The sequence below is a fragment of the Heterodontus francisci genome, chromosome 7 (genome assembly GCF_036365525.1).
Source record: "Heterodontus francisci isolate sHetFra1 chromosome 7, sHetFra1.hap1, whole genome shotgun sequence".
Taxonomy (NCBI): domain Eukaryota; kingdom Metazoa; phylum Chordata; class Chondrichthyes; order Heterodontiformes; family Heterodontidae; genus Heterodontus; species Heterodontus francisci.
Genome location: NC_090377.1, coordinates 60,980,987 through 61,001,511, shown reverse-complemented (window position 1 = coordinate 61,001,511; position 20,525 = coordinate 60,980,987). Strand labels below are relative to the sequence as shown.

Here is a 20,525-nt window from a genome sequence, read left to right as displayed (position 1 = left end):
TTACATTCTTTACCAATTAAATTGATAATACTGTTTGGAAAGGGAAGATCTTAAATTTGTTGAGATCTAAGGTTTATGTATTTCAGTTTAAACAAGCACACCTTAAACACTGATTCATTTATAAGTAATTTCAGTTGATTTCCTCTTCCCGAATCCTGGATTTAATCAATAAGGGCACACCTTTGCTGTTCGGAACTGCCTCTATCAGCTGATTCCTGCTGTTTGCTTAAAGTAAACAAGGGTGAATAAAATGTCGCTGGTCGTTGGCATTTCTCTAACATTAGTTGTAATTTGAATAGCTTGAGTTGACAGAATTGTGTAAATATACAAATGACTGAACCTTTTTAATGCAAAATGTTATGTTTGTAGTGTTAAATCTAGCTACTGAATAGATAAAAATTTTACTTTGCTGAGATGTTGGCTTTCTTGTCACAGCAGCAGTTTTGAACATGTGGCTACAGAATTTAACCCTTAGTTCATTGTACATTAGAAAGGTACAGCAATTTGTATACCAATGTAGAGTAAATGTACATTGTCCTAACCTCCCAAATTGGCTGAATCTTGTACAAATCAAGGTTTTAAGCATAGTATTTTACAGAATCAAATTGTCTTTATGGTCGTCTTGCACTGAAAGTTGAGAAATTGAGCTCACCTTAAGGGGACACTGAAACCTAGTCAGATTATGTGCTAACCAGTGAGTATATAAAGCTTCTATAGTCCTGAGCTGACTGATCTAACAATACTGAGTTAAATCTGCAGTAGAAAGCAAAGAAAATTATATGTTCAGTGAATTAAAATCTTAATTGCCTTGAATTGATTTGAGCTTAAAGCATTTTGCATGCTAATGTATGTCTTGATTCAGCATGTATGAAAACAACTATACAGAAAAAGAGGAGGGTTGGTAGGCGGTGCTAAATTGCTAGGCAACAGCTAGTTTTAATTAAATGTGGCTGGATTTCCTGAAAAGGCCTGCAACGGTGCACATTGCTTTCTTATGCTTAAGTTACCCTGTATTAACATCTTCAGATGGGAAGGCAGAGTTTTCTCTGTATTCGTCTCTCTCCAGCACAGCATACATGTGATCAGCTTTGCTGGAGAAGGGTGCTATTATGATGTAAAGCTCTGCTGCTGAATCTGGCCAATAGAGCTGAGAGAAAATTCTCTTCTGCCAGAAATTTAAAAAAAAAACGGGCAGCGCGTGCCACAGTGACATAAGTACAGGTATGTTAGCTAATTTGTGCATTGTAAATGAAATAAATTGCTGGAAATATTGAGGGGAAACATTTTTGCCAGTGGTAGATGTATTATCTTTTTCCCTCAGTTAAAAGCAGATTGAACTAGTTCTGTGCTCAAACCACCATGTCATATACTGCATGCTGCAGTACTAGTAATTGATGGAACTCTGGGAAGGATTGCTGAAATGTACGTGTACAGGATCGTTAGTAAATGGCTGTAGACCTTTTGCAAAGGTCCCTGAATTTCTGAACGCAAGAAACTAAGATATTGTGACATGGACTTAAAAATGGCCACACAGTTTCTGCTGAATGATCTAAGGGGGAAAGATTTATTTTGCCACAGAATATGTTTCTTGATCATGAATGGGAGGGGCAAGATGTGAACAGTTTTTTTACATCTAAAAGTAGGATGCAGCCATTTAAAGTAAAATGAAACTGCATTTGGTATGCAGCGGACATGAATGGTTTAGTAGTTAGCTAACCCTTAGCATTACTGCCCTGTTTTTGCTGCAGGAGCTCCAGTTTGAAAGGCTTACAAGAGAGCTTGAGTTAGAACGGCAGATTGTTGCAAATCAGCTAGAAAGATGCAAGCTGGGAACTGAATCGCCAAGTGTCGCCAGTATCAGGTACAGGCCTGCGTTTTCATTTTTTGCTATTAGGTGACTGCGTATACCAACCTTGACTTCACTCTTCCCTTGACAAATGTTTCTCTCAAAATGAAATAAAATATTTTCTAATTGTAGTTAATTTGTGGTACTGTTTTTGTGCAAGAACATGCAGTGCATGAATATCACTTAGAATCAACCAGTGGTAATGTATAATGTACTGTGCATCAAGATCAATTTTTTGAGCTATCCGAATAGGTTTTCAAAATTCAAATGAACCTTGCATGTTCATATGCGAACCCATAATTCATGCACTAAGTTGTGATGGAGTTTTTAAACAATGAATTTGCTGATTTTTAAGTTGTGGATTCCCAAGCAATGAAACATTTGTTCAAATAGATTTTTGCATTTTTAAAAATCTCATTTAAAGTATTGAAAAGGGACAAATAGTTGAATGTGGTCCTTGCGTTCTAAATGAATTGCTCATACAGGTACTCTGTTTCCCAGACCAAACTGAGCCAGTTGTCAACTGGCAAATTATCGGTACTGTCAGCCTTGTTCTAAAGAGAATCATAACCACAAAGCTGGGCTGAAGCAGAATATATCCAAAAACAAATCAATTAAAATCTGTATTTTAAAAACTAAGAGCAGAACAATAAAAGTACAGTGTATAATAGGGCTATAAAAACAAATGGGTCTTTACAGCTACTGCTTCTTGAAGCTAGTAGTGTTTCCAAGATGTGATATGATTGACAATAGGCGTATTGTGAGAAAAGACAGCAGCAGTTTTTTGTAACCATGTCAACTCAACCTATTGGCTTAGTCATTGCTGGTATCCTGGTACAGTGTTATACATAGTACTCTCTCTTGTACAGAATTTATTTTGTTTTGATAATTAGGATGACTGACAAACTGTTGAATGAGTATCTTGTGATAATTTCTGAGACTCTTGAATTGCAAAAATACTTGGACTAAAAATGGGTGTTTACAATAGCAACCCAAGACCCAATCAGTTATTCTCGATGGCAAGCCTACATATTTAACATTTATTTCTGTAGGTTAAATTATTCTGAAATTTACAAAAGCATCCTACATAATTTGAGACTAGTATGTTATCTCCGATGCAACTGGTTTCCACCTTCTCCAGTGTCGAGGGAAAATGTGGGAATTCTTGTATTTTGCTGCATAAAGCACTTGTGAATAAAACATTTTTTTTTTAAAAGACAGTTTTATTATCAACTGAGTGTTAAATCATATTAGCTATTGTCATTAGTATTTGAATCGTAATGAGATTACTTTAACACAATAGCTTAAATTTTTCTGAGGATTGCTAACAACTATGATCTATGGCCTAGATTGTATTAAATTGTGATGAAATGGTGGAGGGTGGCAAACCTTTTTTCAGTTATACACTTAAAATAATTGTTACACATTGAGTAAAATTTTCTCAAATTGGTGGACTGGCTCTTCAACATGAGCAATGTCTCTTGTACCTCCATTCCTTGTACTTCCTGAGGCCTAAGTTACAGCTAGCAGCAACCAGCTTAAAACAACGGCATGAAAGCGGAGAGAATGCTTACAAGTGCTCAGCCACATGAATAATTTTTAGGAACCAATTAAAATCGTTCATTTTTCATAAATGTCATATATCTGCTCTCCCTTAATGAACAAAGCCAACATCAAATGTTCCACATAATTAAAATTTTTGACACCCAGAAGTATAATTTTTCTTCAATACTTAAATGAATCCAGGACAATTTCTGGCCAAAAGGAAAACACTGAAGTGTAAGCTGTGATTGCAGCATGCATTGTGGCTCATTGTATGTTCTTAGTCACGGGAACATTACCTGTTCAAGATTCATACCCTTACATAATTCTGGTTTGGATGTTTTTATGTTCCAATATGCTTTATTGACCCTCTTAGTTTGCACTGTTCTCTGCAAATGTTTGTTTTCTGTTCAAATTTAACTCTTAAACTTTCAGCATGAAATCTGATTCTGAAAGGTATGTCTGGATGTATAAGATACAAGTATGTAATATTGATGGGAATTTTTTTTTTTTACTGTATAGTAAACCTCTATACTTTTTACTAAAAAACTTGCTGCAAATGTTATCCTTTTCATTTCCTGCTCTAATCCATCCTTTTGCTGACATCAGTTTTAATTTCTTCTATTTTAAACTTTTACTTTGTTTGCCTGATTTCTCTCTCGCATAGAATAAAAGCATACAGATCTGCAGTGCACACTTGTTCAAATGGCCTTAAATCAGATTTTTTTAATAAAATCAAAAGTGGGAGACAGCTAATTCAGGATACAGCTGATGTGGGTAATAGGCCAATTAGTTTGACATCTGGTTTAATAAATTGGCCTCGGTATGAATGGGATAATTTACAAAAAACAAGAAAATGGATTTCAGCTTAATATTTCAACTTGCGTGTGACACTCATTCAGGATGCCTCAAAATTGTCGGTTTACAAGTGGCCTAATTTGGGCAAATATATCATTGGTTTCCTGGTACTTTTATCTTTCAAGGAATGGTTAGGATCTGGAATACGCTAGCTGAGTGGTGGAGGCAGACACAATTGGGGCTTTCAAAAGGAAATTAGATAAGCACTTAGAATTTGCAGGGCTATGGGGAAAGGGCAGGGGGGTGGGACTAGTTGTGTTGCTGTTGCAGCGAGTCGGTGTGCATGTGCAAGGCCAAATGGCCGCCTCCTGGCTGTCACTACGGTTCTATAATCGTATTCAGACATTACACTTATAATCCATCAACTAGGCTACGGTAGAAATACAAAATGAAAAAATGATATATCTCAGGTTCTCATGGGTCATAATTTTTGAAATGTATATTACATATTTATTGTCAGTCATTTATGGCAGACAAGGAGGCCATTTGGCCCATTGAGTCCATGCCAGCTCTCCAGAGTAATCCAAGTCAGTTCCACTTAGGTGGGCTCAGTCCCACTTGCCCTGCAAGTTTATTTCCTTCACATGGCCACCCAGTTTCTTTTTGAAATCATTGCCTGTGCTTCCACCACCCTTATGGGCAGTGAGCTCCAAGTCATTACCACCCACGGTGTAAAACAAATTCTTCCTCGCAGTCCCTCTGCATCTCTTGCCCAAAACCTTCAATGTGTCCCCTTGTCCTTGCTGATTAATAGGATCAGTTTTTCCTTGTCTAACTTATCTATGCTGTCATAATTTTGTACGCCTCTATTAAATCTCTCCTCAATCTCTTTTTTTGCTCTAAGGAGCACAACCCAGCTTTTCCAACTTAAACTTGTAACTAAAATCCCCCATCTCTGGAACCATTCAGGTAAATTGCGCCTGCACCCTCACAAGGGCCCTTCCATCCTTCCTAAAGTGTGGTGACCAGAACTGGACACAGCACTCAGTTGGAGCCAAGCTAGAGCTTTATACAGGTTCAGCATAACTTCCCTGCTTTTGTACTCAATTCAACTATTTATGAAGCCCAAGATCCCATATGCTTTGCTAACAACTGTCTCTATGTCCTGCCACCTTCAAAGATTGATGCACATGCACCCCAGGTCCCTCTGTTCCTACATGCTCTTAGAACTGTGCCATTAAGTATATATTGTGTCTCCCAATTTCTTCTGCCAAACTTCTCTATTAAATTCCATCTGCAAACTGTCTGCCCATTCTGCTGGCCTAACTATGTCCTGTTGCAGGTGGTTCATAGCATCTTCACTGTTTGCCACAATTCCAAGTATGGTGTCATTGGCAAATTCTGAAATTGTACTCTGTGTATTCTAAGATCCAAGTCATTTATGTATATAGCAAAGCAGTGGTCCTGGCACTGGCCCTTGGGGAACATTAGTGTCTACCATCCTCCAGTCTGGACAAATAACCATTTACCATGACTTGCTGTTTTCTGCCCTTAAGCCAATTTTTTATCCAGTTGGGCACAGAGTTTCCTATTCCAAGAGTCTCAATTTTGCGAACCAGCCTTTTATGTGGCACCTTATCCAACACTTTCTTAAAATCCATACAGACAACATCTACCACATTCCCTTCATCAGCCGCCTTTGTTACTTCAGCAAAAAATTCAATTTGTTTGGTCTAGCATTATCTGCCTTTTACAAATCCATGCTGGCTATCCTTAATTAGTTCAAACTTCTCCAAGTGTCTGATTTTCCTTTTTGTCCTAATTATTTCTTAACCTTGCCCGCCACTAATAAACTAACTGGCTTGTAGTTGCTAGGACTGTCCTTTCATCCTTTCTTGAATAAGCTTGTCATATTCGCCACACTCCAATCCACTGGCACCTCTCCCGTATCCCTTGAAGATTGCAGAATTATGGCAAGCCCTTCCACGATCCATCCCCACTTCCTTTAGCAATCTGGGGTACAAGTCATCAGGACTAGGTAACTTAGCTACCTTAAGAAAAGCCAGCCTTACCCCCATCTCAACTTTTTACCCTATCGATTGTCTCTGCTCTCATACTGATATTTTGTCGGATTCCTCTTCCTTAGTAAACACTAAGAAGGAATTTTCCTCCACACAAGATCAGGGGGCAGGTTGTTCAACCTTGCCCGTCTAAGAGCGAAGTCCAAAGTACGGGAAGTCCTCATCAGGGAACCCCTCTTTGCTGACGATGCTGCTTTAACATCTCACACTGAAGAGTGCCTGCAGAGTCTCATCGACAGGTTTGCTGCTGCCTGCAATGAATTTGGCCTAACCATCAGCCTCAAGAAAACGAACATCATGGGGCAGGACGTCAGAAATGCTCCATCCATCAATATTGGTGACCACGCTCTGGAAGTGGTTCAAGAGTTCACCTACCTAGGCTCAACTATCACCAGTAACCTGTCTCTAGATGCAGAAATCAACAAGCGCATGGGAAAGGCTTCCACTGCTATGTCCAGACTGGCCAAGAGAGTGTGGGAAAATGGCGCACTGACACGGAACACAAAAGTCCGAGTGTATCAGGCCTGTGTCCTCAGTACCTTGCTCTATGGCAGCGAGGCCTGGACAACGTATGTCAGCCAAGAGCAACGTCTCAATTCATTCCATCTTCGCTGCATCCGGAGAATACTTGGCATTAGGTGGCAGGACCATATCTCCAACACAGAAGTCCTCGAGGCGGCCAACATCCCCAGCTTATACACACTACTGAGTCAGCGGCGCTTGAGATGGCTTGGCCATGTGAGCCGCATGGAAGATGGCAGGATCCCCAAAGACACATTGTACAGCGAGCTTGCCACTGGTATCCGACCCACCGGCCGTCCATGTCTCCGCTTTAAAGACGTCTGCAAACGCGACATGAAATCCTGTGACGTTGATCACAAGTCGTGAGTCAGTTGCCAGCGTTCGCCAGAGCTGGCGGGCAGCCATAAAGATAGGGCTAAAATGTGGCGAGTCGAAGAGACTTAGTAGTTGGCAGGAAAAAAGACAGAGGCGCAAGGGGAGAGCCAACTGTGTAACAGCCCCGACAAACCAATTTCTCTGCAGCACCTGTGAAAGAGCCTGTCACTCTAGAATTGGCCCTTATAGCCACTCCAGGCACTGCTTCACAAACCACTGACCACCTCCAGGCGCTTAACCATTGTCTCTCGAGATAAGGAGGCCAAAGAAAAGAAGTAAACACTGATCCAAAATGTTGTTTCAGCCTTGCCCTGTGCCTTTTTGTACCAAATAAACACTACTCCACCTTTTACTACGTGCTTACCGTTTACATGCCAGTAGAAGATTTGTCTGTTCCCTTTTATGTTGACTCATTGTATTCTCTTTACCAGCCTTATTTTCCTCTGCACCTCTACTCTCCACTTTTTGTATATGGCCTGGTTCTCGCTTGAATTCCCTTGACATGCATCAGACACCCTCTCGCTTTTTTTTTTGCTCCTTCATAATCTGTATCTCCCTTGTCATCCAAAGAGCCCTGTTTTTGGCTCCTTACCTTTTGCCCTTGTTAGAATGTACCTAGCCTGTGTCTGAAACTTTTCTTAAAGATAACAAATTGTTCCAATACAGCTTTTCCTGTTGGTCTTTGGTTCCATTTTACTCTGGCTAAATTCCTTTTCATTACATTGAAATTAGCCCTCTTCCAATCTAGATTGTTCTACCTTTTTGTTCCTTGCTTTTCTGCAGTGCTAGTGTAAACCTTATATGTTCGCTCTTAACTAAGTGCTTCCCTGACGGACACTAGGCCCACGTTCTGATGAAAGGTCACAGACCTGAAATGTTAACTTTGCTTCTCTCTCCACCGAAGCTGCCTGAGTATTTCCAGCACTTTATTTTTTTTGAAAATTCCTTTACTCTCAAATTATTCCAATTGTTAGTTGGGTAATTGAAGACCCCTAATATCACCACTCTACAGTTCTTGCACATCTGATTTCCCTGCAGATTTGCTCCTCTATTTTGCTTGCGCGTGCGCGCTCACACTTGCTGGAGGCCTATAGAATAGCCCCCAGTATGATTGTACCCTTTTTGCTTCTCGACTCTAAATGGATTCTGTCCTTTCCACCTCCTGCACACCCCCTCTTTCCAACACTACAATGTCTTCCCTAATCAGTATTGCCACCCCACCTCTCTCTTTCCCTTCTCTATCTTTTCTGAACACTTTTTATATCCCTGTATAATTGCCCAGTTCTTGCCATTACATCATATTTTCATATAGCTGTTTGTGCTTGTAGCTCACCAACCTTATTCACCACACTCGGTGAATGCATTGTAATCCTCTCTTTGCATTCCTTGTAGTCCTTCTCAGTCAGCTATCTAATATGGAACAACCCCCTTTTCTAGTACTCCCCGACATACTCACATGCACCTTTATTCCTCCTTCCTACTTCTGTATGCTGGTACCCATCCCCCTGCAAGTTTAGTTTAAACCCTTCCCAACCACATTAATGTTCCTGCAAGGACGTTATTTGTTATACGATTTAAAATGCTAGATATTTAAAGGAGTATCTATAAAGTATTAAAAAAGGACTTTAAAACAAGATTAAAAATAAATTACACTTGGGTTTCAAGGGTTGTACTTTCTAAACCTGTGCATTTCAAATGTGCAGACCATTAAAGTAACAGCCTTGCAGTAGATTTTATTTGGGGCAAAAATTATATACTGATTAGCATTGATACAGTTGCACTTTTCATGGACAGCATTTATAGGAGGATGCATTTAATACCAAAGAACTTAATATATAAATCTTTAAATTTGCTTTTGTATGCTACATTTTACTTTGTTTTCAGAATTCTATTCCTGGTTTTAATCAGTTTGCATTCGACCACATTTCATCAATGCTCTCCCCAGTTCAGGTTGGGGAAGGCGAGATTATGTAGTGTAGCAAATGGACTTTTAATCCTCTCGGAAATCAATTTATTGCAAACTTTTGTGCTGCAAGTAAGTTGGTGGTAGTCCTTCATGCTCAACTGCAACTAGCCTTGTTGGAAAAAGAATTTGTATGCTAATGACTATTAAGGCTAAAAGAAAAGTGAGAAGTTCTATCACCTAATTCAATGACACAAATAGCCTGTCTTTTGCCAAGTTTACACTGTTGCCATTTTTCCTTCAGGTTATCCACACTGCTCATAATCACTGCCTGTTAGTTGTTAGATCTTTTGAACAAATCATGATAATTAAAGATGAGGAAAGCCATTGGCCTAAAGGTCCCCTGTACCCTGACCCATCAATTGTAGCATCCAATTGTTTTGTAAAAGATTCCTTGGTTTTTGCCTCCTACTCTGTCCAGGAAACTGTTCCAATTGCTGGTCAGAGTAAAAAGGAATTTCCTGTTTCAATCCTAAATTTGTCGTTTGCGCCCTTGTCCTTTAAAGTAATTTTATAGCTTGACCATTTCCACACTGTTTACTAAATTGTGCATCTCGAAGATCACCTTTCAGATTCTTCCTTTTTAAAACTCAAGAAGCCCAAATTTCTCTTGTCTTGCCTCATTACTGAGATGCTTGACATTATGGATTTGCTGTGTTCTTCTCTGCATCGCTTTTAGTGTGAGAATATCTACCTTGTGTCTTGTCCAGAATTGGGCATCGTACTCTGGTATGACAAGTACTGTATAGTTTGATCTTCTGACTTGTATTCTGTTTTGGCTCCATAGCTGAGCACTTTTTTTTTAAGCTTTACTGCCAAACAGTAGTTGGACACATCTAGTCTTAAAAAAAAAAATTACTTTATCTTTCAGTTTCATCTTCTGTTTCAACACCATTAATGTAGTGCATGTGCCACTGGATTTCTTGAATGCCATACTGTAATTTCATCTGCCATTTTTTTCCCCACTTTACTACTTGTGTTAGTACACAGGTTTTTTCTCATGTTTAACCATTGATTAACTGGTCTACCCTTTTTCCACCTCACTGTACAGGATCCTTTTTTGCTCAGTGCTGCTGAGCTTCATGCACTCCAGGATATCTCAATTCACCTTTTGACTTGTCTGTCCATTTCCTATAAATAACCAACTTTGGGGCTGAGATGGAGCTGATTAAGCCACTGTATTGAGCAGCAGTAACACACCCATCACTTTCTGCCTTAGTGAGGAATGGTGATGATTAACCATGCCCATGTTGTAAGCTTGATCCTTTTCTGGTTCTAGGCATCTGTTCTGTGTCTTAAATGCAGTATTGACTTGAGTGTAAAAATCTGAAGAAATTTTTATAAATATTTTCTCAAGTTTACAAGGTGGTAAATTTGCTGTATTAAAGGGTTTTCAAAAATATATTAATCTAAACTCTTTGATAAAATTAGTAACGGCCGCATTAATTGTCAGTGCATGAAATTTAAGGTGCACTAATATGCATTAAGGGTGTTGAATCATGGTTGCAAATGTCTGGACAGTTTTTTTTCGTGTCATACCTAGTTTTCATATCTCAAATAAAAATTACTTCATATGCATTGGAAACTTCATGTTCTCAAACTGAGCATTGGCGATCTCATCTAATCAGATTCCCTACACAATGCAACCATGAGGCCCCAAACCGCAAGAAAAGGAAACACTTCTGCATAACGAACGATATTATAAAGACACTCTGGGACCTGAATATGTGGGAGCAGATCTAAAACCCCACGGGAAGTGATTGCAACTAACTACTGGTTACCTGGACGGTTTCGACTGTCTGGTCTGGACTCCTGTTAGTCACTCCAATGAGGTTTTCATACTCTTGTATAGGTCATCCATGTTTGTAGGTGGCAGGACCGGTTAATATTGTGCATGCGACTCTAAACCACTTCACTGTCTACTGCAAGTAGATATTTCACTGCCATGAGAGACCCAGCCGTCCCTTCCTCTTGCTGGCCTGTTCCTGTCCCCCTTTGTGAGATGTCAGTCCTGAAGACTTTCCTCCCTTACTGCACCATTCCCCTTTAGGTTTCTTCATTCACTTCGTCATCATTTGGGGTCCCTATCATTAATTCTGCCAAAGCAACAATCCACATGTCCTGTTTTCCAGTTACTGATATAACTTCTTTCCACCTTGCCCTTTTGGGACCAAAGGTCTCTTTGGCTTTATTTACCCCAGCTAAATTTTCTTGATTTTAAACATCTATCAAATCTTAATGCCCTCTGCTGTAAGGAGAATAACCCCAGCTTCTCCAGTCTATTGACATAACTGTAACCGCAACCCCGCATCCCTGGAAAAGTTATAGTAAAACTCTTTTGCCCTCTCCAAAGCCTTCATGTCCTGAAGTGTGGTGCCCATAATTGGAGAGAGTACTCTGCTGGGGCTGAACTAGTTTTATTTAGACATAGCATAACTTCCTGGATTTTTATTCTCTGCCTCAAGATACAATGTGCTTTATTAATCTGTCCTAGCACCTGCAAACATTGGTTCACTAACACTCTCTGGTTTCTTTCTCCATTTTGAAATTGTGCCATTTACAATGTATTGTAGCTCCTTGTTCCTACCAATTTTTTTTTTTGGCGTTTTTTGAATTTCATCAGCCATGTGTTTGCTATTTCACCAGCCCATCTATGTCCTCCTAAAGTCTGTCACTATCCTCCTCACTAATTCATCCGCTTCCAGGTTTTGTCACCTGCAAATTTTGAAATTGTGCCCTATATCCCCAGGTCCAAGTCATTCATGTATAAACCTTCAAAATGGAGTCTCTTGCATGAAGTAATTATCTCACCTGTTAAACTTTTCTTTCATGAACTATTTGTCCAAAAAATGGAATTGATTAAAGTACTTGGAGGAAAAATTACTGTGATACAGGGAAAGAGCAGGGGATTGTGTATAACAAATTCTTTGAAAGAGCTGGTGCAGATGAGATGGGCCAAATGGCCTCCTATGCTGTACTATTCACAATCTCAGAATTGTAACTACATAGGCCATTCAGCCCATTGTGTCTACATCGGCCATCCAAATGACAACTTGACCTACTACCATTCCCTGCCGCCTTGTAACACTGCACATTCTTCCTTTTCAGATAACCATCTAATTCCTGTTCTGAATGCCTCGATTGAACCTATCTCTGCCACTCTCGCAGTGTTTTCCACAGAACATAGGAGCAGGAGTAGGCCATTCAGCCCTTCAAGCCTGCTCTGCCATTCCATAAGATCATGGCTGATCTGGTTGCAGTCTCAACTCCATTTTCCTGTCTGCTGCCCAGAACCCTTGACTCCCTAGTCTATCAATAAACTATTTAATTCAGCCTTGAAAAACTTCAATGACCCAGCCTCCATTGCTTTCTGGGGAAGAGACTTCCACAGACGAAAGAACATTTGAGACAAAAACTTCCTCCTCCTCATCTCCTTGAAAGGGAGACGACTTTATTAAATTGTGTTGCCCAGTTCTAGTCTCCAGAGGAAACAGCCTCCTGGTATCTGCTCTATCAAGTTCCCTCAGGATCTTGTATGTTTAAAATAAGATCACCCCTCATTCTTCTAAACTTCAATGGGCATAGACCCAACCTGTTCAACATTTCACGATAAGCCCTTCGTCCCCAGAGTTAGCAGTTCAGAGAAGGTTCACTTGACATAATTATATCCCTTTTCAAATAAGGAGACCAGAATTGTACACTGTATTGCAGATGTGGTCTAAGCAAGGTCCTGTACAACTGCAGTAAAACTTCCCTACTTTTATACTCCATTCCCCTTGCAATAAATGCTAACATTCCATTTCCCTTCCTCATCACTTGCTGTATTTGCATACGAACCTTCTGTGATTCTTGTACCAGGACACCCAGATCCCTCTGTGCCACCGGGTTCTGCAATCTCTCTCCATTTAAATAGTACGTAGCTTTTCTATTTTTTCTGCCAAAGTGTACAAGTTCAATTTTTCCCACATTATACTCCATCTGCCAAATTTTTGCCCATTCACTTAACCTACCTATGTACTTTTGCAGATCTTTGCCGCCTCTTACTTTCCTTCCTATCTTGATGTCATCGGCACATTTAGCTACCATGCATTCTGTCCATTCATCCAAGTCGTTAATATAAATTGTAAATAGTTGAGGCCCCGGTACCGATCCCTATGGCACTCCACTAGTTACAGCTTGCTAACCTAAAAAAGACCCATTTATCCCTACTCTCTGCTTCCTATTGGCTAACCAGTCCTTTATCCATGCTAATATGTTAGCCCCTACACCATGTCTTCTTCCAGACCTTAACAACTTTATTTATTTATTTACAGATACAGCCCTTCGGCCCACCAAGTCTGTGCCGACCATCAACCACCCATTTATACTAATCCTACACTAATCCCATATTCCTACCACATCCCCACCTGTCCCTATATTCCCCTACCACCTACCTATACTAGGGGCAATTTATAAAGGCCAATTAACCTATCAACCTGCAAGTCTTTGGCATGTGGGAGGAAACCGGAGCACCCGGAGGAAACCCACGCAGACACAGGGAGAACTTGCAAACTCCACACAGGCAGTACCCAGAATTGAACCCGGGTCGCTGGAGCTGTGAGCCTGCAGTGCTAACCACTGTGCTTCCGTGAAAGTTTTTTCTCGTCGCTTTTTTGCTGCTTTTGCCAATTACTTTCAATCTGTGTCCTCTTGATCTCTATCCTTTCTTGAGCGGGGACAGTTTCTCCCTATCCTGTCCTGACCCCTCATGATTTTGAATACCTCTATCAAATCTCCTCTCAGCCTTCTCTCCTCCAAGAAAAACAGTCCCAACTTCTCCAATCTGTCTTCATAACAGAAATTCATCATCCCTTAATCCGTTCTCTAATCTTTTCTGCACTCTCCAATGCCTTCACATCTTGCAGTGTGGTGCCCAGAATTGGATCCAATACTCCAGCTCGGACTGAACTAGTCTTATACAATCCCACATAACTTCCTTCCCTTGTACTCTATGCTCCTATTAATAAAGACTAGGATACTGTATGCTTTAACTGCACTCTCAACCTGTCCTGCCACCTTCAATGACTTATGCACATATACACCAGGTCCCTCTGCTCCTGCATCCCTTTAGAATTTTACCCTTTTTTATATTGTCTACATGTTCCTACCAAAATGAATCACTTCACATTTCTCTGCATTGAACTCATCTGCCACTTGTCTGCCCATTCCACTATCCTGTCTGTCCTTTTTAGTTCTACACTATCCTCCTTTCGGTTCACAATCCTTCCAAGTTTCACATCATGCGCAAATTTAGAAATTGTGTCCTGTCAAGGTCTAAGTCATTAATATATTCTGATTCTGTCTCCATCCCCTCCCACTGATCCTTTTGCTTCCAGCCCTGACGCAAAATCACTAATTTCACATGTCCTTTTATAGCCTCTTTATTGAGCACATCTGTTCCAGGGCACCAACCACCTGCACCCCTCCTTATCTAACTCCTGACCCCACAGCTGTCCCATAGGAGCAGGAGGAGGCCATTCGGCCCTTCGAGTCTGCTCCGCCATTCATTATGGTCATGGCTGATCATCCAACACAGCCTGTTCCCGCTTTCGCCCCATACCCTTTGATCCCTTTAGACCCAAGAGCTATATCTAACCCCTTGAAAACATACAATGTATTGGCCTCAACCGCTTTCTGTGGTAGCAAATTCCACAGGCTCACCACTCTCTGGATGAAGAAATTTCCCCTCATCTCAGTCCTGAAAGGTTTACCCTGTATCCTTAGGCAATGACCCCTGGTTCTGGACTCCCCCACCATCGGGAACATCCTTCCTGCAACTACCCTGTCAAGTCCTGTTAGAATTTTATAGGTTTCTGAGATCCCCCCTCAATCTTCTGAACTCTAGCAAATATAATCCTAACCGACTCAATCTCTCCTCATATGTCAGTCCCACCATCCCAGGAATCAGTCTGGTAAACCTTCGCTGCACTCCCTCCAGAGCAACAGCATCCTTCCTCAGATAAGGAGACCAACTGCACACAATATTCCAGGTGTGGCCTCACCAAGGCCCTGTATAATTGCAGCAAGACATCCCTGCTCCTGTACTCTAATCCTCTCACTATGAAGGCCAACATACCATTTGCTTTTTTAACCGCCTGTTGCACCTGTGTGTTTACCTTCAGCGACCGGTGTACGAGAACACCCAGGTCTTGTTGCATATTCCCCTCTCTGTTTATAGCCGTTCAGATAATCTGCCTTCCTGTTTTTGCTACCAAAGTGAATCTTCTTTGGCCTCCTTGTCTCGAGAGACAAGGTAAGCGCCAACTGCTAAGTCTCTTCAACTCTCCACGCTTTAGCCCCAACTTTATGGTTGCCCGCCAGCGCTGGTGGTCGCTGGCAACTGACTCCCACGACTTGTCATCAATGTCACAGGACATCCTGTCGCGTTTGCAGACGTCTTTCAAGCGGAGACATGGACGGCCGGTGGGTCTGGTACCAGTGACTAGCTCGCTGTACAATGTTTCCTTGGGGATCCTGCCATCGTCCATGTGGCTCACATGGCCAAGCCATCTCAAACGCCGCTAGCTTAGTAGGGTGCATATGCTGGGGATGTTGGCCGCCTCAACAACTTCTGTGTTGGAGATATAGTCCTGCCACCTGATGCCAAGTATTCTCCGAAGGCAGCGAAGATGGAATGAATTGAGACGTCGCTCTTGGCTGGCATACGTTGTCCAGGCCTCGCTGCCGTAGAGCAAGGTACTGAGGACACAGGCATGATACACTTGGACCTTTTGTGTTCCATGTCAGTGCGCCATTTTCCCACACTCTCTTGGCCAGTCTGGACATAGCAGTGGAAGCCTTTCCCATGCGCTTGTTTAATTCTGCATTGAGACACAGGTTACTGGTGATATTTGAGCCTAGGTAGTTGGACTCTTGATCCATTTCCAGAGTGTGGTCGCCAATATTGATAGATGGGGCATTTCTGTCGTCCTGTCCCATGATCGTTTTCTTGAGGCTGATGGTTAGGCCAAATTCATTGCAGGCAGCCGCAAACCTGTCGATGAGTCTCTGCAGACACTGTTGAGTGAGATGTTGATGCAGCATCATCACCAAAGAGGAGTTCCCTGATGAGGACTTCCATACTTTGGTTTTCGCTTTTAGACGGGCAAGGTTGAACAACCTGCCACCTGATCTTGTGTGGAGGAAAATTCCTTAAGACTTGAATGCATGTGAAAGCAGCAGGGAGAAGATCATCCCAAACAGTGTAGATGCGAGAACACAGCCCTGTTTCACGCCACTCAGGATTGGAAAGGGGTCTGATGAGGTGCAGCTATGCTGAATTGTGCCTTTCATATTGTCATGGAATGAGATGATGATACTTAGTAGCTTTGGTGGACATCCGATCTTTTCTAGTAGTCTGAAGAGACCACGTCTGCTGACGAGGTCAAAGGCTTTGGTGAGATCAATGAAAGCAACGTTGAGGGGCATCTGTTGTTCACTGCATTTCTCCTGTAGCTGGCGAAGGGAGAACAGCATGTCAATGGTGGATCTCTTTGCTCGAAAGCCACACTGTGCCTCAGGATAGACACGCTCAGTCAGCTTCTGGAGCCTGTTTAAGGTGACACGAGCGAAGACTTTCCCCACTATGCTGAGCAGGGAGATTCCACGGTAGTTGTGTTTAACCTCGCATTTATCCACATATACTACATCTGCCATGCATTAACCCACGCACTCAACTTGTCCAAATCACCCTGAAGCCTCCTGACAACTCTCCCTCCCACCCAGTTTTGTGTCATCTGCAAATTTGGAGATATTACATTTAGTTCCCTCATCTAAATCATTAATATATATTGTGAATAGCTGGGGTCCTAGCAGCGATCCCTGTGGTACCCCACTTGTCACTGCCTGCCATTTGGAAAAAGACCCATTTATCCCTACTTTGTTTCCTGTCCGCCAACCAATTTTCTATCCATCGCAATACACTACCCCCAATCCCGTGCGTTTTAATTTTACATGCTAATCTCTTGTTTGGGACTTTGTCGAAAGCCTTCTGAAAGTCCAAATAAACCACATCCACTGGCTCCCCCTCATCAACTCTACTAGTTACATCCTCGAAGAATTCTAGTAGATTTGTCGAGTATGATTTCCCTTTTGTAAATCCATGCTGACTCTGCCCAATTCTACCACTGTTCTCTAAGTGCTCTGCTATAAAATCTTTGATCATGGACTCTAGAATTTTCCCCACTACTGATGTCAGGCTCACTGGTCTATAATTCCCTGCTTTCTGTCTACCTCCCTTTTTAAATAGTGGGGTTACATTAGTTACCCTCCAATCTGTAGGAACTGTTCCAGAGTCTACAGAATCTTGGAAGGTGACCACCAGTGCATCCATTATTTCTAGGGCTACTTCCTTAAGTAATCTGGGATGCATACCATCAGGCCCTGGGGATTTATCGGCATTCAATCCCATCAATGTCCCCAACGCCATTTCTCTACTAATACTGTTTTCCTTCAGTTCTTCCCTCTCTCACTAAGCCCTGTGTTCCCCAACATTTCTGGTATTATATTTGTGAACTCCTTTGTGAAGACAGAACCAAAGTATGCATTTAGTTGGTCAGCCATTTCTTTATTCCCCATAATTTCCCCTGTTTCTGACTGTAAGGGACCTACATTTGCCTTCACCAATCTTTTTCTCTTCACATACCTATAGAAACTTTTACAGTCAGTTTTTATGTTCCCTGCAAGCTTGCGCTCTCACTTTATTTTCCCCTTTAATCAATTCCTTGGTCCTCCTTTGGATTCTAAACTGTTCCCAATCCTCAGGTCTGTTTTTTTTTCTGGCAGATTTATATGCCTCTTCCTTGGATCTAATGCTATCTCTAATTTCCCTTGTAAGCCATGGTTTGCCTGCCTTCCCTGTTTTACTTTTGTGCCAGACAGGGATAAACAATTGCATTTTATCCATGCGCTCTTTAAATGTTTACCATTGCCTATCCACCATCATCCCTTTAAGTAACGTTTCCCAATCCATCATGGCCAACTCGCGCCTCATACCTTTGTAGTTTCCTTTACTAAGATTCAGGACCCTTGTCTCAGAATCAACTATGTCACTCTCCATCTTGATGAAGAATTCTATCATATTATGGTCGCTCATCCCCAAGGGGTCTCGCACCACTAGATTGTCAATTATTCCTCTCTCATTACACAATACCCAGTCTAGGATGGCCTCTTCTCTAGTTGGTTCCTCAATGTATTGGTCCAGAAAACCATCCCGCATACACTCCATGAGTTGCTCTACGGTATTGTGACTAATTTGATTTGCCCAATCTGTATGCAGATTAAGGTCACCCATAATTACAGATGTTCCTTTATCGCATGCGTCTTAATTTCCTGTTCAATACCATTCCCAACATCACCACTACAGTTTGGGGGTCTATATACAACCCCCACTAACATTTTTTGTCCCTTAGTGTTTATCAGCTCTACCCATACAGATTCCACATCGTCAGAGCGAATATCTTTCCTCACTATTGTGTTAATTTCCTCTTTAACCAGCAATGCAATTCCGCTGCCTTCTGCTTTTTGTCTGTCCTTCCTAAATACTGAATATCCCTGGATGTTCATTTTCCATCCCTGGTCACCTTGCAGCCATGTCTCCGTAATCCCGACTATATCATGCCTGTTTACATCTATTTGCGCGATTAATTCATCCACTTTATTGCAAATGCTCTGTGCGTTAAGGCACAAAGCCTTAAGGCTTGTCTTTTTAACATTACTTGGCCACTTCCCACTATTTTTCACTGTGGCTGTTTGATTCTGGCCCTTGATTTCTCTGCCTATCACTTTTCCTATTCCCCTTACTGTCTTTTGTTCTTGTCTTTGATTCCCCCCTCCTCCTGACTCCTTGCAAAGGTTCCTATTCCCCTGCCGTTTTAGTTTAAACCCTCCCCAACCACTCTAGCAAGTACTCCCCCCAGGACATCAGTCCCAGTCCTACCCAGGTGTAACCTGTCCAGTTTGTACCGGTCCCAATGCCCCAGGAATCTAAAACTCTTCCCCCTCTCGCCATCTCTTCAGCCATGTATTCATCCGATATATACTGCTATTTCTACTGACTAGCACGTGGCACTGGTAGTAATCCTGAGATCACTACCTTTTTGAGGTCCTACTTTTCAACTTACTTCCTAGCTCCCTAAATTCTGCTTTTGGAACCCCTCCTTTTTTTTAAACCTATGTCGTTTGTACCAGTGTGTACCATGACCACTGGCTGTTCACCCTCCCCCTTCAGAATGTCCTGTAACCACTCTGAGACATCCTTGACACTAGCACCAGGGAGGTAACATACTATTCTGGAGTCTCTTGCAGCCACAGAAACACACATCTATTTCTCTTGCATTTGAAACCCCTATAACTATTGCATTCCCACACTTTTTGCTCCTCGCCTGTGCAGCAGAGCCAACTGTGGTGCAGCGAATTGGGCTGTTGCTGCTTTCCTTTGAGAGCTCTCTTTCTCCATTATATCGGTTTCCTTTCCTCTCGTAAGGTCCTTGAGTTATTGGCATTCTATTCCATACGTGTATCCCCACCATTTTTTGAAACAAATTACCATATCAATGATGCTATATAAATGTAAGATATTGTCGTAATGGAATCATCCAAAACCATCCAATATCTAGGTCTAGAATTAGATTTTTTACTGGGTTATTTATAATTTGTGCATTGGTGAATTATTTTTCTAAAGTAATGTCTCAAAGTCAGTCGCTTATAAAGAGTCTAATGACTGCAAAATATCAAAGCTTGCAGCATTCTAAAAGTGGGCCTCTGATAAAGTTCAGTGGAAACACTTCAGTAAATGTTTTACAATGTCATGAAAAATATGCATGTATAATGCATGAAAATGCAAGTTTGCTTGTTGCACTACAAATGTTGCCAATGTATGCATTGGGTGAAATGACCTTTCTTTTCTGTCCACAGCTCAACTGAAAAATCCTTCCACTGGAGACCAACAGGTATTAGCAGTGTGATTTGCAGTTAACATTTTATCTGTACTTACATCATATATTCTTTAAATAGCAGTAATCTGCACATTGCATTTTGCACTGGAAGTCTATAAGTAACTTGCATTCATCATTCTGTACTTTTTTTTAAAAACAGTTTAGGCTTCAGCTCTTTGGAGTAGTATCTTGAGACCTGTTTTTGTGGGTGGGGTGGCAGGTGATGAAGCACAAAAACTAAGTTCTGATGCATATAATTGCAGTCTTGAAATTTGTGCTTTTATAGCTGGTTTGAATTTTCTCTGCAATGCATGTTTAAAAATTACAGCAGACCCAAGTCAGTTAAGAATATTTTCTACTTAATTAGTATAGGATGTAAACAAGCTTGGAACATTCAGAGCAGGAATTATTTGCCCTCTTTTCAG

The 20,525-nt window shown here is 41.4% G+C and overlaps 1 protein-coding gene across 3 annotated transcripts in view; it reads left to right on the top strand.

Annotated features, from left to right (window-relative positions):
• pkp4 (plakophilin 4) overlaps nt 1-20,525 on the top strand; it is a 218,474-nt gene that overhangs the window by 49,646 nt on the left and 148,303 nt on the right. The window contains exons 2-3 of one of the 3 annotated variants that reach the window (XM_068035282.1): nt 1,749-1,861; nt 20,081-20,115. In XM_068035282.1, coding sequence (XP_067891383.1) covers nt 1,749-1,861; nt 20,081-20,115 — 148 coding nt within the window. Of the gene's footprint in view, nt 1-1,748; nt 1,862-20,080; nt 20,116-20,525 lie in introns of those variants that run through there. The other 2 variants (XM_068035284.1, XM_068035283.1) reach the window with 2 other exon arrangements.